The following is an 18,377-nucleotide window of genomic DNA, read 5'->3' on the forward strand; positions in this document are numbered from 1 at the left end:
AGGACTAGCAGTGAGAATTGATCTCTCCTCCAAATTTTAGCTTTATAGCATTAATTGACAGTTTTTTACATTTTTCCCCCCCTTTAAATTGGCTTTGTAATTCATTTTTTTCTTCTGACCAAATTGGAGGGAAATTCAAAACTGCTTCCAGGCTGCTTCTCTTCAGCCGTTCTGACCGCCTGCAGCCATGAGTTCACTCAGGAAGCCTGCCTTGCAGTCGGATCAGCCAGCTCACGAGCTACAACTCCGTAGCTGTTTCTCCAAGATGCTCCTGGAATCTGGGCACTCGAAGAGACGCGCGACCAGCCTTTTCGCACACAGCAGTTCTAGGCGAGGTCGATGGCTATTCTGTGGCATGCCCGGCCACTTTGAGTGTTGGCAGCCATTTTGCGGGTTAGAAAAACCCACAAAGATAGCAGTGGCCATTTTGAGGCTTGGAAAAGCCTTGGAAGAAAAAAAAATCAGCCATTTTGGATACTTTAAAAAAGACGCGAACTCTGCAGCAGCCGTTACAAGTGCCCAGTGACCCAGGATCATTCCAAGTGGACTGGATTATGAGCGCCTCACCATCAAACGTGTGAGACCGTTGCCTATCTTTATTGTGGCTTGATTTATGTCGGGGGAGATGGCTGACCAAGCTGTGTCTGCAGATAGAGGATTAGAAGAGGCAGGGCCATCGGGGGTGAAGAGCAGTAGGAAGAGGCAAGCCAAAGAGGCTCCTTCCTCAGGCATAAATCCCAAGAAATCCTAAAGCTACCAGGGCAGAAGAGTGAAGGCAGAAGGCTCTTGAGAAAGAATTTCAGCGGGCCTAAAAACTAGAAGTTCTAACTGCCCAGCCCTCCTCCTGAGGGTCTCCACGTTGTCTCCCCAGATCCACCTGTCTTGCCTCCCATGGGCCCTTGCCCTTCATTGGTAGATTCAGATGGGGAATTGTCTTCTATAGAACCTGACAACAGAGGCAATTTCTTTAATGTCCCTCTCAATAGGGAACGCACCTTTGAGCAGGTTTCCCTCCCTGTGGCGCATGGTTCAGGGATTCCCCAAGTCATGTACACCTCTCTTGCAGATATGGCAACCATCATTGCTGAAACTATCAAACAGGTCATGGCTGCTGGCCCCAACCTGCTCCATCACATAGCCATAAGCACAAATCTTCTGCAGCTGCTCAACAACCTGATCCCTCTGCTTCTACTTCTCAGGCCTCAGTTGGTGGTGAACAAGATAACCAGGGGGATTCAGATCTGTCTGACGATGAGATGGTCACCCCGGATGCCCCGGCCTTTGCCGGATTATTTAAAACTGATCATTTTAAATCCCTACTGCTTAAAGCCATTAAATCTGCTAACTTACCATCTTCTGCTTCAGCTTCTACTTCATAGGAAAAACCAGCAGAACTGGCTTCAACTGAGAGTCCCAGTACCCCATTCACTGAACCTACTGTGGAAAAGGAGGTGATCCCTGTTCCCAAGATCTTCCTGAATGTGATCCAAAAGCAGTGGCAGTCCCCAGGCACGGGTCCATAGCCAATCAACCTTGACAAACGTCTCTATAACATTGCACTGGAACTCACCAAATTATTTGAGTCTCCCCCAGTGGACACACCGGTTGCAGCACTTTCAGCCCCTACTGTGGTCTCTGGAGCCCCGGAAGAGGTCCTCAAGCCTGAGGAGAAAAGTTCAGACCAAACCTTCGTCAAAAACTATCAGGCAGGGGCCTGGGCCTGGGCCATTAGGGCCTCCACTGCCACTTCCTTTTTTTCTAGAGCGGCCCTGGATTGAACAGCTTCAGGAGCACATTTCTCCTACTGACACTAGATCCACATAGGGACCTCAACAAGATTAGTGCAGCCGTTGAATATGCAGTTGATTCTTCTCTCAATGCTGCCAGGTTCGCTTCCAAAGCCATGGCCTCTTCAGTCACAGCCAGGCGTCTGCTTTGGCTCAAGCCATGGCAGGTGGATGTCCGTTCCAAGTGGCACCTGGCAGCCTCCTCCTTCAGTGGCACCCAATTATTTGGTACCCCTTTGGATCCGTACCTTTCATCCATCTATAAAAAACAGGACAGTCGTCCCGCTCCTTACTATAGGCGGTTGCCCTTTCGGCCAGCACATGGGGAAACGTAATTCTCCCTTCCACAATGTCAGTCCTACACTCCCAGAGAGGGATCTCACCAGGACAGATCTAACTGAAATGCACAGCATTTTCCCCCCAAGAAGTCTTACCGTGGAGGAAGCAACCGCCAATTTTCACGACGAAAATGACAATTTGGACTCTTCCGATTGGAGGCCGCCTGGCGTTCTTTGCCCACCGCTGGGAAGAGACCACAACAGACAATTGGGTACTTAAAACTGTTAAATTTGGCCTCATGCTGCAATTCCTGTCCATCCCCCAGAACACTTCGTGCCATGCCCAGTCTCTCGGTGTCCTCGCAATAGGGTACTGATGGAACAGACCATTCAGCACCTGTTGGAGATCCGGGCCATCCAACCGGTTCCTCCCCATCAGGAAGGGCAGGGTTTTTATTCTCGCCTATTTGTGGTACCAAAGAATTCCGGGGGATGGAGAGCAATTTTGGATCTAAAATCATTGAACCGCCATATTGTCTACTGGCGGTTCAAAATGCATTCTCTGCACACCATCCTGCAGGGAGTCAGGAAAGGCGACTTCCTCATGTCAGTAGACTTGACCAAAGCTTACCTTCATATTCCCATCTTCATAGATCACCGAAAATATCTCAGTTTCTCTTATGGTGGGGAGGCACTTCTAGTATAGAGCACTTCCATTTGGACTGTCCTTGGCCCCAGGGTATTCACAAAGGTGCTGGCTGCCCTAGCCACCCACATCAGGTCATCCCCAGTTCGGATTCTCAGTTACCTGGATGACATCCTCTTCCAGGTCTCCGACTCAAGCAGAAAGGGATCTTGCTCTCATCATTCACACCCTGCGGAATCACGGGTTCAGAGTGAATCTCAAGAAGAGTCACCTCGTTCTCGGCACTCACATTCTTCACCTCAGGGTCTTAATAGACACCGTGGTGGGGAGGGTGTTTCTGTCCAATGACTGCATTCTCAGTCTGAAGGAAATTGTCAGGAAGGTGCTGCGCCTACACAAGGCGTCCCTTCTCTCCCAAGTCTTGGGCAAGATGGTGTCTTGCTTTGGGGTTGTCCTGTGGGCAAGGTTCCACAGCAGGACCCTTCAATGGTTCATGCTTCCCGATCAAAAGGTCAACAGGAGCTGCTCCCTTCACCAGGTTCTCCTTCCCAGTCAGGTCTTACAGTCCCTCAAATGGTGGCAATCCCCGGCAATTTTGCAAGGGACCTTGTTCAGGGATCCGGACCGTCTCACACTTACGACGGACACTGGGCTGGGGGGCACACATGCAGGACCTAGTGGCTCAGGGTCAGTGGTCCTTCGAAGAAAGCCAAAACAGCATAAATTGGGTAGAGTTACGGGCAGTTCGCTTCGCCCTCAACAATTCCAACACAGGGTTCAGGACCGCCACATATTAGCCCTAACAGACAATACCACATAAACAGGCCGGGGGTGGGGGTGGGGACATATTCCTGGCCTCTGATACAGGAGTCCAACCTGATATGCCAGTGGGTGGAATCTCACCTGTCATCTCTCAGGGCAGAGCACATCTTGGGGGCCTCCAACATCCAGGCAGACTGGCTGAGCCCTACCAGGATAGATCAGGTGGAGCGGAGTGTCCATCCGAAACTCTTCCATTGACTAACACTACGATTCGGTTTCCCAGTCCTAGACCTGTTCGTGACTGCAAACAACAACCAGGTACCCAGGTATTACTTGTGGTTCATGGATCCCATGGCAGAAGGAGTAGACGCCCTCAGGTGCCATTGGCCCAAGGTCTCCTGTACGCATTCCCGCCCTTCCCATATTCAGAAACTAATTCGGAAAAATGTTGGAGCAGGACGCAGAACTATTGCTGCTAGCACCGAATTGGCCACGCCAGCCTTGGTATGCTGACCTAGTGACTCTGTCAACCTCCACTCCATGGCACATTCCACAGTCTCCTGTCTGTATACCAAAAGTCAGTTTGTCATCCCGACCCCCAGTAGCTATAATTAACCGCATGGCGATTGAGCGGCAAGCCTTAACAGCCGATAACATTTCCCTCAACGTCATTGCTACCATTCAGGCATCACGCAGAAGCTCTATTAACCGCATTTATGATGCCATTTGGCGGGCATTCGCACTGTAGTGTACCAACAAGACTATTGACCCACTTAAAGCGTACATTCCACAGATATTGGACTTCTTACAGAGGGGGCTTGACCAGGGTCTTACCCCTAATACATTATGCCAACAGGTGGCTGCTTTGGCTTCTGTCCTAGACAGTCTTGCCTCCGACCATCTACCTTCTCATCCCTTGATCCAGACATTTCTCCGTGGAGCATCCACCTGCGTCCCCCTGCCATCCATAGGTATCCCACTTGGCACTTGCCTCATGTCCTAGAGGCTCTGACTTCCTAGCCCTTTGAACCTATGAGATCCACTTCTTTGAACTCTTGTCCTTTTAAGATGTTTTTGGCGGCTATAACATCTGCCAGACGTATTTCTGATTTGGCTGCCCAGGCATGACTTATGCGTGTTCCACCCAGACCGAGTCGTTTTAAGACTGGACCCGACATTCATACCGAGGGTGAATAGCTGCTTCCACAGAGGTCAAGAGTTAACCTTGCCTGATTTCTGCCCGTCTCCTTGTCATGAAAGGGAGCGTAAGTGGCACACTCTTGATGTACGACATGCCCTCAAGATCTACATTGACTGCACTGCTTCGTTCCGCCACTCGGAAGCTCTCTTTGTATCCTTTTGCCGGGCCTCACAAGGCTTTGTTGTCAAGTCTGGGACGGTGGATCAGCCTGTATTAGGAACTTCAGTCCTTACAGTTTCCTCTAAACATTACTGCTCATTCTACAAGTAGTACTGCGACAACTGCTGTTTGGTCCACGCAAGCCATATTGGAAGAAGTCTGCCGGGCAGCTGCATGGTGTCTCCCACGGTCTTCATACGTCATTACAAGTTAGTCAAGTATGCATCGGCTGACGTAGCTTTTGGGCACAGGGTGCTGCAACAAGTTCTTGTGCCTTAACGGACTTTCTTTAGTATCCCCACCCAAGTGGACAGCCCAGTCTTTGGTACGTCCCAGTCTGACTGCTGTCTCCACGATCACAGGAGAATGGGCGTTGGTTCTTACCTGATACGCTCATTCTCTGTTGAAGTGATGACAGCAGCCAGCCCCACCCTGGGGTGCATCATGCAATTCAGAACTTTTTTGTGCGGAAGAGAGAAAGAGAAACAGAGGATATGGACTTGACACATGTATGTTTTTGCTCACAATTCTCACTTGAGTCTACATGACGTCATCGGGCCCTTGTGGCTCCTCCCCAGTTCAGACGAAGGAAAAATGTATACTCAAGTGAGAGTCTCCAATTGGTACTGGACGGAGTAAACCCAGTCTGGCTGCTGTCTCCCACAGAAAATGAGTGTATCAGGTAAGAACTAACGCCCATTTTAAAAATCAGCAGTGTTTTTTTCAACTCATCTGCAGGGAATGAAGTGATCTAATTTTAGAGATTCAGGACAGCCGGCCACCTTCTGTGTAGGAAAATTAATAACCTGAAATTTCTTTCTCTAAGACAGTTGAAGATGGCTACTAATGTTGATATTCAGTCCAATACTAAGAAGTGCTGATTCTGTTGTAATTTGGGAGGATTATAAAAGCATTTTCTGAAAAATTGTTGTGTTGTGAATATTAACGCAAAATTTATTCCAATTTCCAGGAGCAAACAAAAAATGCACAGTTCATCATTATTTCTCTGCGAAACAACATGTTTGAAATAGCAGACAGACTTATTGGTATTTACAAGACTTATAATACAACAAAAGTGTTGCAACAAATCCGAAATTATTGCATCAAAGGGACTTGCTGAACCTGCTTCCACCGAATGCTATGAATATAAACTTTTCTTTCAATAATATTTTTCCTAATGAAGATTGCTAATAATTTAATATCTATTTTTCTATGTGATTTTTAAATTTACCTTGTTACTGAACATCCATTATCTCAAACAATATAGATCTCTTCAACTCTAAGTGACTGCTTAAAACAGAAAAATAATTCATATGTGACTTTGATAGAAACACCTAGTGATTAAAATTGTAAACCCCCACTGCCTATTTTTAATTGAAATTTGAATGTAAAATAAAATTTGAATTATTTGAATTTGAAAGTATAATTGACAATTTCTCTGTATATTACAAAGTATTCTAGTAAATAAGTTGATAAACAATAAAGAAAATTATGAATAGTGAGCAGAATCTGTGATACTGTCCTTGCTGCAGCATGGTTCTTGATTTATTGGGCATCCTGGATTTGGGATTGATTTGACAATTAAAACCCAGCTACAATGAATAATGTTTTTAACGCATCCTGGCTCAAATATATAGTAAGCCCGTAATCTAAAAATTATTTCATCAACAATCTAAAAATTATTGCTGACATATGTTCACATACATGTATTGCAGAATAAGACAATAATGGACAAATGGCTGTGATGCCAGGCAAATCCCATGGTTCTTAACCAGACTTAATATCCATCAAGCAGATGATGCTTAAATAAATTGTTTTCCTTAAATAAGGTGTGGTAGAAATCTGTCTGAATATCCCCGTTTGGCAGTTCTCCCAACATTTTTTACTCACCCTAGAAAACTATAGCTAATGTTAACAAGACGGTTAGGTTTTATGAATGACTTGATTCACTTGCTCCTTATGTTCACCAGACAGAAAGATGTATGTATATTTATTTATACATACATATGTACGTACATACATACAATGTCTAGGGCCTCATCCTGTGCTGGTTCAGATTGCCTATAATCTCTGGTACCAGTCCCAAGAATTAGGGCAGAGTCTACATCCATTTGCTAGCTGAAGAAGGATAGCTGATCTGCAGCACTGCTGAGCTATGCTGCCCTGCCTGCTCACCAGAGAACCTCTGCAATGGATTCACCTGATGCAGTCTAACTTGGCAACCATGTAGGAAGCACTGCACCAGCCTCCAGTCACTTCATTACCATTGGGCCAGTTGTTGTCTTTGCCCGTTGTTGCTGCTGTTGCTGGTCCTATTCCTCCCGGCAGCTCAAGCAATTAGTTGTGAGGGCGCTGAACAAGTGGTTCTTTAGACCAGTCTTCAAATTTCAACTGTTGCAACAGCTCTACAGTCATGTGATTGTGATCCAGGTGCTTGGTGACTGGATCACATGACAGCCATTTCTGACCTTTGCTGGCTTGTCCCAAGTGAAATCAATGCAGGTGGGGGGCAGGGAAGGTTGCACATTGTTCCTCTAAGTCACTCCCACTCCTCCTGAGGAACCCCATTGTAAGATCTTGGGGATCTTGTAGACTATAATGCACACTAGTGCCACACCATCCTTTTCTATCCATATACACTAGTACTCAATCCCCCGCTCCCCCACTCTAGCATTAATCCACCCACTGGCCTGCTTGCAACTCTCTTGGGACTTTCAATGTCCTTCCAACTTCCCCTTTGCTTGTGGGAAGCTGGCAAGAAGTTGCTAGTTGGGAGGTCCTCACTTAAAGAAAAAAGCAACAGAGACTAACTGGATTGCCGTTGCTATGCAATTTAGTCATGATGTGCTTAGTAATGGAAATTCCAATCCCATTTCCCATCATTAAATTATTTGTATGGATTATACTGAAGCTTTACAAAATAGTTTTGAGTTTTATTTCTGGAGATCATTCCTTCTGTGAGACAGGAAGCCCTAGTTTGATCTTATCTGGGTTTTAAGGAAGAGAATGTCCTGGAACAACCTCTTCAATTGGGATTTATCTTTACATCAAGAAAGCATTGTCCATAGAAAAGGAGGATAAAGAATATGGTTTTTTGCATATCTTTAAATGTTTTTGAATTGAAATAAAATGAATATTTATCATAGTAATCTTAAAATTGCTTAGTCATATTCCATGTTTCTCAAATAAATTAAGAGTGTTACCAAAATGGAAACCGGCTTTATTTCAAACCTAAAACAAACATCCCTTTTTCAAACTTCACAACCATTTCAGATAAGCTGCAGTTTGATAGAAATAAACTTTGGATTGTGGGTGGTGTTGCTGGTTTTGCCTGAAACAAAAGTCATGGGAATCGCCAAGTAACCTAAACACTGAATATGACAAGGATGGCATTCAATTTCCACTTCCTATTTTTTTCTGTGTTCATACTGCATTACTCCAATATATGTATTTTTATGTTGCTGAAAGCTACCTATTTTAATCATTGGGGTGCTGACCATCCACCCTTTATTTCATATATGCATTTAGGAGCAACAAAAGGTCTTAGATACCGAAAAGTGGGAGATGTTACGAACAGGCTGACTGTTCTGACCTAAGCTTCCTGATACAGTAAACAGCACACACACTTGGTCCCCAAAACCCTCTTTTTATTTCAAATTAATTATGTTATTCACAGCCCATATGAGTCCCCAAATAGTTAGAAAGAGTCCTACAGTAGGCTGCCAAAGTCCTTGGGGTAAGCTGATAAACACTCATATTTATCTTCCTTGACTTAATTGGCAAATAGCAGAGTCAAAACACAGCTTCAGAAGGTAAACTGACCAGCATGAACCAAGTTGCTTCCTGCAAAGGCTATATGCTATTGCTCCTCCTTTATGTCCTATGGGAGGGGCCAATCACCTCCATCCTTACTCCAAGTGGTCCCTTCTGTTTTAACTGTTCTTGCCTTCTGGCAGCTCTGCGCATGCATGCACAGGGAACGGGGAGCCTGTTCCCTCTGCTTCGTTGCTGTCCGTTTGGAGGCTCCGCAGGCAGCACATAACTCCCAGATGGCCCTGGCCCCCTCTCTGCCTCCGACCAGAGCACTTGTCCAAGCCTTCCCCAAATTCCAGGACTGACCGTTACTCCCCAACCTCCTCGCTGTCCGACTCTGCTGCCAGCTCTGCAGGCGCCGGTGGACCACAACTGTCCAGCTCATTTCTTTTATAGATTCCCAGCTAACATGACTGTTCTATAAAAATTTTTAAAATGTTTTATTCACAATTTCTACTTATTCCAACAGTTCTGTTAGTGCTACCAGTACTTCATAGTTCATTGCTTCAGAGCAGAGCAGTGTCATATACTTAGCACACTTGCTATGTCCTTATCAACAATTACACTTCTCTACTGTAAGGAATGTGTATTACACTATTCCCTTTTCTATCCAAATCCCCAAAATCACAGGATTACTCCTAGCTAACCGTGAGGAGATGGGGAGGGAAGGGACAGGAACGTTTGGTCTAGTGGTTAAGGCACCAGGCTAGAAACTCAGAAACTGTTCTAATCCTGCCTTAGGCATGAAAACTGTTAGATGACTGACCTTGAGTCAGTTACTCTCCTAGTTCCTAGGATAAAATTGTTTTGACAACCATGGTGCTCTCACAAGAAGTGAGCCTTTTCTGAATGTTTTCCTGGCAGCTTCAGATGAAACCCTTCTTCCCCACCTTTGGGCTTGCACCAATTTTAAACTTCTATTACAGAAGACAACTTTTAAGTCTGCCTTTTGCAGTTAGTTTGATTTGTAATTGGACAAAGAGGATTAGGTGTGTGCAAGCTACGATTCAGAGACTCCATTACCGTGAAGTAGCAAGTTCTTTACTATATAAATTTGGTTTGGCAATATTGATCCCTTCTGTAGGATTAAAGGACCTATTACATCAATTCCCTTCTTGAAACTTTTAAGACATTCTAGGAATTCCTATATTCTGGAAAAAAAATTTTTTGCTAGCAGGGTTAGTGATCCGCTTATGGTTGTGTCATACTGTGGAAGGGAAAATGGGCATCTTAAATGCCTACTGACTATGTAGAAGCTGAAAAGTTGTTTTGACTCAAAGAAAATGAAATAAGAAGTTGGATGGCTAGAAAGTGGGTTATGAAAATCTAAAAGCCTATGAATGTAAATATGAATGTATTATTTATATTTATTAAAGTGGTCTCGCCACAAGGCAACTATTATTTTGTCTGCTCTATCACAGCCAAAGAAAGAAAAAGAACAGCCCAAACCCACTTACTTTCCTATCACTAGTAAATCCTTAAAAGAACTATTCTGCAAATTTAAACCAGATAAAACCTTGTTCATTTAAAAAAAAATTGCTAAGGAGGGCATTATAAATGTTGTCTAACAATGCTTGGAAAGATGTAGAAATATGTGGAAAGAATTTCTGAAACTTAGGCACAAGTATGATACATTCTTCTATCCAGTCCCTTGTACTTGATCCACGCCAATTTGTCTATTAAAATCTTGATGTTAATGATGTTTGAAATGATACATATATGCGGTAGTGTTCCCCTCCTTTGCAAGGGTTACAATCCCTTTTAAAGACATACAAGATATAGAAATATTTGAGAACCATCATTGTGCCACAATTATCATGCTTTGTGACCAATTGCTTAATAGGGAAATGGAAGATCAGCTTCACACTTTCTTGCAAGATAACAATTTTCTGCACCTACTTCAATCTGGTTGTAAACCACATTTTTAAAATTAAAATTGCCTTGTCCTCCTCAACATTTGGAACTGCAGCTCTGTGCAGTTGGTCCTTAAAATGAGGTGCTGTATTTCTAAGGCTGCCAGGTGATATTATCTAAGAATTTAATCTCATGTATATTGAAATTAATAAATTGTTATATTTGCATTTCAGCTTTAAAAGCAGATTATCAAAATAGTTTAGCTCCATTTCAGATATGATTGGACTATTTTCTAAGGTCAAGTTTAAAATGTTTTTTAAAAAAATAAACATTCCTGATTTCTATATAGCATCCACTGTAAAGACAAAACATAGTGTTACAACTTAAGAGGTTCATACTGAGCTATGGGGTAAATGAAACACTGGGATTTTCTTCTAGATCACCAAAACTTTTCTCTCATTTAGTGTCTGCAATTGCCTAGGTTTAATTGTGAGCACATTTATAGGTTCCTTGTTCCCCTTGTTGTTAGTTGCATTTATTTTTCTTTGAAAAGGATCCATTTCCCTGAGGTTGGGCAGCATCCACATTCAGTAAAATAAATAAAACCCATCTTTCCCAAAACTTCATGAATTGTGAGCCCCATATTAAAGCAAATGACAAGTGATATTTGCACTTAAATCTAACATGTGGAGGGACAAGCATGCATATGAAAAGATATGTTTCTCATCAGTGGCAAACTCAGTCTTACCCAAGAATAGTTTATTTTTCTACACTTATTTAAAATAGCTTCAGAAATATAGCTATTAATACAATTATCTAAAGCTGTTTTTTTATTAATTAAAAGTACAAATTCTGAAACCTGAAAAAACCATTACAAATTTTAAAATTTAAAAGCATGAATGAGAGAACCAATACTGAAGATGGAACTAGCAAATTCCAAAAAAACCTACTCCCTGATCATCATGCAGCTGCTATACACCATATATGGTATGACTAACAGAAAAGAGGCTACTAACATACATTCTTTAAAAATATTTTCTACCAGGCTCTTGAGCTGTATGTTTATGTTGAACCAACTACAGTTAAGGATGATGACAATATTTACTTGGAAACCACATTTGTAGTTTATATGTATTCCTTTTAGCAATCTCATTTTATGTGGTAACAGCTAAACATCTCTTTTCACAACATGAAAGCATGTTTAAAAAGTCCATTAATCTTTATAGCAAACTCGTTAAAAACTATTCTGAAGAAGCTGATAGGCCCTACTGCTTTTGATCATTTAATCATTTTCACTGCTATTTGCATGAACTAAAAACTGTCAGAATCAGTTTATTATCAAGCATTTCATTTTAAAACTCTTCTGGCAATTTATGATAATCTTGTCAGGTAATGCCAGGTGATTTACTGCAAAGTTCCCTCTCACTACTATTTAATACCATTATATCTTCCAAGAAAAACAAAGGCCTCAGTGAAATATGTAAAATAGCAACCAGTTATAATATATGTTGAAGAACTATAATGCTCTTGTTTGAAGTGATAGGCCCAAATCTTAGTGGAACTAAAACCAGAAGCCCTGGGAGATTTATTGCAAATGCTGATTGTTAAAAAAATGTTAAGCTTTATGAAAACTAAGATGTAATATAAATTTTAAATGTTAAAGACTATTAATATATGCTTCCCTATCAGTCAAGATAATCTCTCTCTCTCTAATTAAAGGAGTTAATAAAAATATTTCCATCTTTCCTAATCATGCTATTTGAAATATTAGAAATTGTTATATGTTTCAATTAATTTCCTTTTTCATAAGGAAACACTTAAAATATTCAGTCACTAATATTTGTTCCTAACAGGAAAAGCAATTTAAAATAAAGTTTTTGGATAATTAGCATTGTTTTATATTAATTAGTGTATAAAAATTATGGATGTGCCATCTAAACTTGTTTTCTTGCAGACATTTCATTGCCCAACTTACCATATTTTTCATAGTATAAGATGCACCAAGGTTTTGAAGAGGCATTTTTTAAAAAAAGTAGGTAGGTAGGTAGATAGAGGGATAGAGAGGGAGAGAAATACAGTAGGGAGGGTGTCTGTGTGTAGGTAGGTAAGTAGAGGGGTATTGAGAGAGAAATAGAGATAAATACAGTAGCCCATTGGGGGGGGGAAATGACCTGTTTTTTGCTCATTTCTGCCCTCCCCAGCCCCCAGGAGCTGTCTGAAAGCCTCCATAAGGGTATGCACGGCCATTTTGGTGAAGGGGGCAGGGCTCCAGGAGGCAAAAAATGCTGTATTCGATGTATAAGACACACCCAGATTTTCAGCCTCTTTTTTGAGGAAAAAAGGTGCGTCTTCTACTCCGAAAAATACGGTAGGTAACACCATTACTTCTAGAAGTGAGGGAGGTTTGTTCTGTTTATGTCTTGCCCTACTAATGTTGGTGGAAGTGTTCTTAGTGATTGATGATGTTACCCAGGGTTCATTTCCTTGGGTAACGAAACGTCTGCAAAAAAAAAAAAAAAAAAAAAGCTCAAATAGCCCCAAGGATCCCACATTTCACCTCAATTCTTATACAATCTTACGTGATGTTCTGTTGGCAAGAGATTACCACTGTATGCATGCAGAGAAGAGAATTGAACATGTCCAAATAGTACAGGCTGTTACTGGCTTATTTGCAATGCTAGGTAATTTCTGACACTCTTGACAAAAGACATTGATATCAATTAAACCTTAATTTAACATCAAGTTAAAATTAAATCCATTAGAATTCAGATTTTTTCTTAACAGGGCAAAAAGTTGCTATCAAAAGCAAAAATATTATTCAATTAAATCAGGGGTATATCATAGTATTTTCCACTGCTATGTGTAATCTTTTACTTAAGTCTTGATAAATTATCTGCAAAGTATCAAAAATATATGGAAAAACTATTTTTTATGAATGTTAATATGTTGGCTAAATGTAACAATAAAAAAAATAAAAGAAAGTAATATAATTGCCACAGGACTGAAGGACCAGAAGGATTTTTTAGCTGGTCTGGTCTCATTGTTACAATTCTGGGTACATACTTTCTGCTTTGAAATTAGCTTTATTTTGGGAATGAGAATTTTGTTAATCTGATTAATTTCACTTTTGCTCCACACATCTTTTAACACCGGTCCTTCGAGGATGGATTTCAACTGGCTTAATCATTGGTAATGGTTTTTCCCTTAAAATTTTAACACGCTGACGTATTTCCTCAACTTTCTCCAGAAAATGAAGAGGAGACTTCTTCTTGAAACAATGTATTTAGTGACATTAGTTCAAGTTGCTCCTCTCGTATACCTTTCAACATTTCTATGAGAGGTTCATATTCTGCCTCAATTTGCATATTTACAATCCAGCGCTCCAAGTAAAGCTTGTTTTTCTGATCAAGGACATCTCCAAGTCTCTTAAAATATTGCAAAACTGTTTTTTTATCCTCCTGAACAATGCTCCCACACTGAGCTTTCTGTTCCTCCAGATTCTGAATAAGCAAACAAACTTCACTCCAATGTTTATCGGTCAACTGCTCAAGGAGTCTTCCAGGAGTTTCTTTTTCTTTCATGTAGGCACTTTGTAGGTCATCTATAGGATGGCCATGATGTTTTCCTATTGTAAGACAATGGCCACACACAAGTTTTTTGTCTAGTAGACAGTAAATATTTAGTGGTTGTCTATAATGCTCACTGCAGGTAGCTACTTCAGGATGATCCTCTGTTGATACTTTTCAATAATAGCCTTAATGCAAAGTTTACAGGCAAAGAGTCTGTACCAGATGGAGGAATTTCAACAATTCTACAGTTGGGACAATTGAGGGGAAGCATTTTAGTTGGGACATTGTGAGTAATTGTCTTAGGCTGGCGGAGCCTATGGAAAAATTGCTTGATTTGAAGAATACTTTCCAAACAATTTCTACAAAATGTATGCGAACATGGCAGAACACGAGGATCATCAAATATACTGTAGCATATAGAACAAGTTAACTCCTCTTCAAAATAATGCATTTCCTACAATTTAAAAAAAGAATAAAAGTGAGATAGAGATGCACAAAATAGTTAAGAAATTTTAAAACACTGATAGTTCAAGGAAATTAGTTATTACATGATTCAAATGTAAATAAATCTTTTTAAAAATACAAGCAAAATTAGCCAAAACAATAAATAATTAATGCTTCATCTATTTAGTGTAGGATAGTATCCTAATTACTATTTATCTCTAATATCAATGTTTGTAGTAACTAGACAAGCAAAAAATAATCCAAAAATTAGCAAGCAACAAGATATTAACAAGAAATGCTATCAACTTTGCATCTTATACACATTTCATCATTCCATTATTTTTTTAAAAAAAGAGTTAAAATACTAAGCTTTTATTAAGTTTACAGACAAAATAAATCATGGAATAATAATTCAAGAACAATTGCTGCTTTAGTTACCATGTTTTAAGTCAAGCTTAATATTTGTGGGCATAGCCCAAAGCTTCAGAGATAAAAAACAATAGATAAAACTGCTACTATAAAACAGATAAAAATCTACAAAGCCAGAGTTATTAATATCACAAAAACAAGGGCTGATTTTTAACTTCCACCAATAGAGGTGAATGCCTCTGAAATACAATTGTTCAAGTAATTAAGCAGGAGCAGTCAAGGTTCAACTTGAGGTTGTTTTTTGGGCAGCAGTGGGATGAGAATGCTGGACAAAATTGATCTAACTACTATTCTTATAGATTGATTCTTGTAATTATGCACTGTTCACTTATCTGTGGAGCAAAAACTTGATTGTTTCAAAACTGTAGCATATTTACAGAAAGGCAGCTATATGGGCCAATCGCAGTAGCGGTTTCAAGTGTCATATAACTTTTTAGTGGAAAAGTGATTCTGTCCACTACAGGTAGAACTATCTACAGTATTCTTAAGCAAGATACAAGGACTTTAAATAGAAGTAAGTAAGTTTCACAACAGTTCTCCACCCTGCAGGCATATCTCAAGTGTCTTCCCGGTTATTCCCACAAGTCAGCACTGGAACCAATAGTGGCTTTCCACAATTTTTCTTTACTTTTCATAAAGCAGAAAAATGCAAATAAATCTTGCTATTCCACTCTTCCTCCCACTTTGGCTCTAAGTTCCATTTGCTTCCACAGAAAATAGTGGTATTATTAAGAACCTTATCTATGTGATGTCTAACTATCCATAATAACTAAGTCAATGGTGCCCAAGAGGAGGGGAACACTGACCACACATGCAAGTGGCTGGCAAACCAATGAAGGACTAAGATATATGTGCATGAGCTTACAGCATCAGCCATGGCTAAGATCTCAGTATTACTGGCATACTTATTTCTTTAGGAGGCAACAGATGCAAAACATTTGATGGAAGTGTAATGTCCTCAACTTGTGACCAGTCTTAAGTCCTCGACTTACTATTGACTGCAAGTCCTCGACATACGACTGACAGCCCGGCAACCAAAGGCTCATGCCTATTGGCTAAGATGCGCCTGGCTGGAAGCGGGCTTTTTACTCTCTTACCATTGGTTGCTCTGCTTGACAGCTCCCGTATAAATAGCTGTCAAGCAGAGCAAGGTGCTGAAGTGTTCTGCTGTTCCTCTGTTGGTTGTTAATCGCAATAAAGCTTTCCTTTTTAACCTCAGCCAGTCTGTCGCCTTTTCTGTCGGTCCAGACTTCTACAGAAGGTCTAAACAAACTGGGGTGGAGGATGTTCTGACTTAGTGGTTAACTCATACAGACTACTAGTCTATAGCATAGAGCCTTCTCAGAAAACATACTTTAAGTCTTTGCTGATCTCCCTCCTAACCCTGTGAGGTGGATTCAGCTCACTGGCTGCACCACCTGACAACCCTAGCCCAGGACCGAAAAGTGGCGTCAAATTTCCATGGAAGTCACCTATACCCACGATGGGTGAAGAGGCGTCAAGTACAAGTACAAGTACAAGATTCAGCTGAGAGTGAGTGACTAATCCAAAGTCACCCAGCCAACTTTTATGCTTAAACTAGTACTCAATCTCATGGTTTCTAGGCCAGCACCTTTATCAGTAGTCCTCAATCTCAATCCCCAAGGATCAAACGTTTGACTACAACTCCCAAAATTTCAATCCACAATGACCAAATAATAAACATGTTGTAAAGAACAGAAGACCAAGGAAAGCTGTTTTCATATTCCTAAGCTTCATCTGATTTAGTAATAGTTTTATCAGGGTATGATCACTGTTAATTGGTGATGGCCAACAATGCAGATAATAGGCAGTCCTCAATTTACCATTCCTTTAGTAACTATTTAAAGTTACCATGACACTGAAAAAAGTGAACCGTTTTTCACACTTACTATCATTGCAGCATCCCCATGATCACATGATCGAAATATCGATGCTTGGCAACCGGCATGTATATAAGTCATCTTTTATAGAGCGTGTATATATGAGTTGCCCTGTCCTGGGGTCATGTGATCACCATTTGTAACCTTCCCAGCTGGCTTCAAGCAAGCAATGGGGGAAGGCAGATTTGCTTAATGATCACAATTCCCTTAAAAACTTTGACAAAAAAGGTCATAAAATGGGGCAAAACCACACTTAACTGCCTTGCTTAGCAACGGAAATTTTGGGTTTGATTTGTTACCATAAGGCAAGGATGACCTATACCGCTTGCAAATTTTCTGAATACTTCTAGTTGGCCGTGACCAGCCAGAGAAAGCTGAACTGATAAGAATCCCAAATTCAAACAAAGAAGGAAAGAAAGTGGAGTAAGGAAAAGTATCCTTACGAAGTTACACCTGCTGGGATCGCCTCTTCTCCAGTCAGTTAGGTGCCAGGCAAAACCTCCCCCCACAAGAGCATCTATCTTGTCTAAAGAGACAGCGACATTCCCCAAAAGAAAAACTCACAGGGCGAGAGATTAGCGATGACCATAAGGCAGGGATGCTGACAATCCCTGCCTTTAAGTAACCTGTCAGCTCCAGAAAACAAAGGGTACACTAATTGCAATTGAATCCATATAGAGACGACCATATAGAGACTGATTGACAGAGCCGAAGAAGCTTCTTGGATGAGAAGCGACACGTCTTCAAGGAAAATCAAAGAAAGTCCAGTTGCCTCTTGGAAAAAAAGCACCTTTGGGATAACTCTGACCTGGATGACTGGGGAATCTCCATTGACATATAGAGACGAACAGTCATCTTCCGATAAAACCTCCCCTTCGCAACCGAAGTTACTAGAGCAGCGTCGAACTCTTTCAAAATCACCTCGGTCCCTCTCCACTCACAGGTCACTGAGGGACCGAAGAAGCAGGAACCGTCCCTCGCTTCGTTCTTAAGCAAACAGGCACGGCGCCGATTCCCTCCCCACCCACCTCCCTTCTCCCCGCCGTCGGAGTTCACCTCAGCCTCCCGCCGGATTCCCGAAGCGCCAAGCAGGCCGCCGGTTCCCCAAACTTCTCTTGTCGCGGCGAAGGAGCTTCCCCCCCCCGGAGACGGCATCGGCGGCCTCCTAATGATGCTCCTCCAGCCGCTTCCAATCAGAAGCAACAGCAAAGGAGCAAGAAAACGGCCGGGCCGCTTCGCTGCTACGCACGCGCTGAAAGAAGCCGAGCCGGCCTCGAGCCAATCAGAGTTCTCGGAAGCTTTCGTTCAAAAAGGAAAGGAAACGAGGCGGGAGGGTGGTCTGCGAGGCATTTCACCGCGAGATGGCCGTTAACGGTTGCCCGAGTGGGCGGTGCTGGAATGTAATTTGCATCTCTTTGTTGTTGGGCCTCACTTAACCGCCCGAGGTTGTTTCTCTCCCCCCCCCCCGAAGATTGTCTGGAACTAGGAAACAAAACGCTCGGTTCTGTCTTTCAAACGTTCGCGATTTTAAAAT

At 41.7% G+C, this 18,377-nt stretch overlaps 2 protein-coding genes across 2 annotated transcripts in view; one reads left to right on the top strand and one right to left on the bottom strand.

The window, feature by feature from the left end:
* SMC4 (structural maintenance of chromosomes 4) overlaps window positions 1-6,335 on the top strand; it is a 53,058-nt gene extending 46,723 nt beyond the window's left edge. Inside the window, 2 exon segments of the mRNA XM_032224881.1 lie at window positions 5,804-5,916; window positions 5,918-6,335. Coding sequence (XP_032080772.1) covers window positions 5,804-5,916; window positions 5,918-5,999 — 195 coding nt within the window. The 3' untranslated portion in view covers window positions 6,000-6,335.
* Window positions 6,336-13,181: 6,846 nt separating this feature from the next.
* TRIM59 (tripartite motif containing 59) lies at window positions 13,182-18,071 on the bottom strand. The gene is given in 6 exon segments (XM_032225553.1): window positions 13,182-13,431; window positions 13,434-13,657; window positions 13,659-13,763; window positions 13,765-14,244; window positions 14,246-14,523; window positions 17,900-18,071. Coding segments are annotated over 6 exon segments (1,290 nt in total). The 5' UTR covers window positions 17,999-18,071; the 3' UTR covers window positions 13,182-13,327.
* Between the last annotated feature and the right edge of the window lie 306 nt (window positions 18,072-18,377).

The sequence above is a fragment of the Thamnophis elegans genome, chromosome 10 (genome assembly GCF_009769535.1).
Source record: "Thamnophis elegans isolate rThaEle1 chromosome 10, rThaEle1.pri, whole genome shotgun sequence".
Lineage (NCBI taxonomy): Eukaryota > Metazoa > Chordata > Lepidosauria > Squamata > Colubridae > Thamnophis > Thamnophis elegans.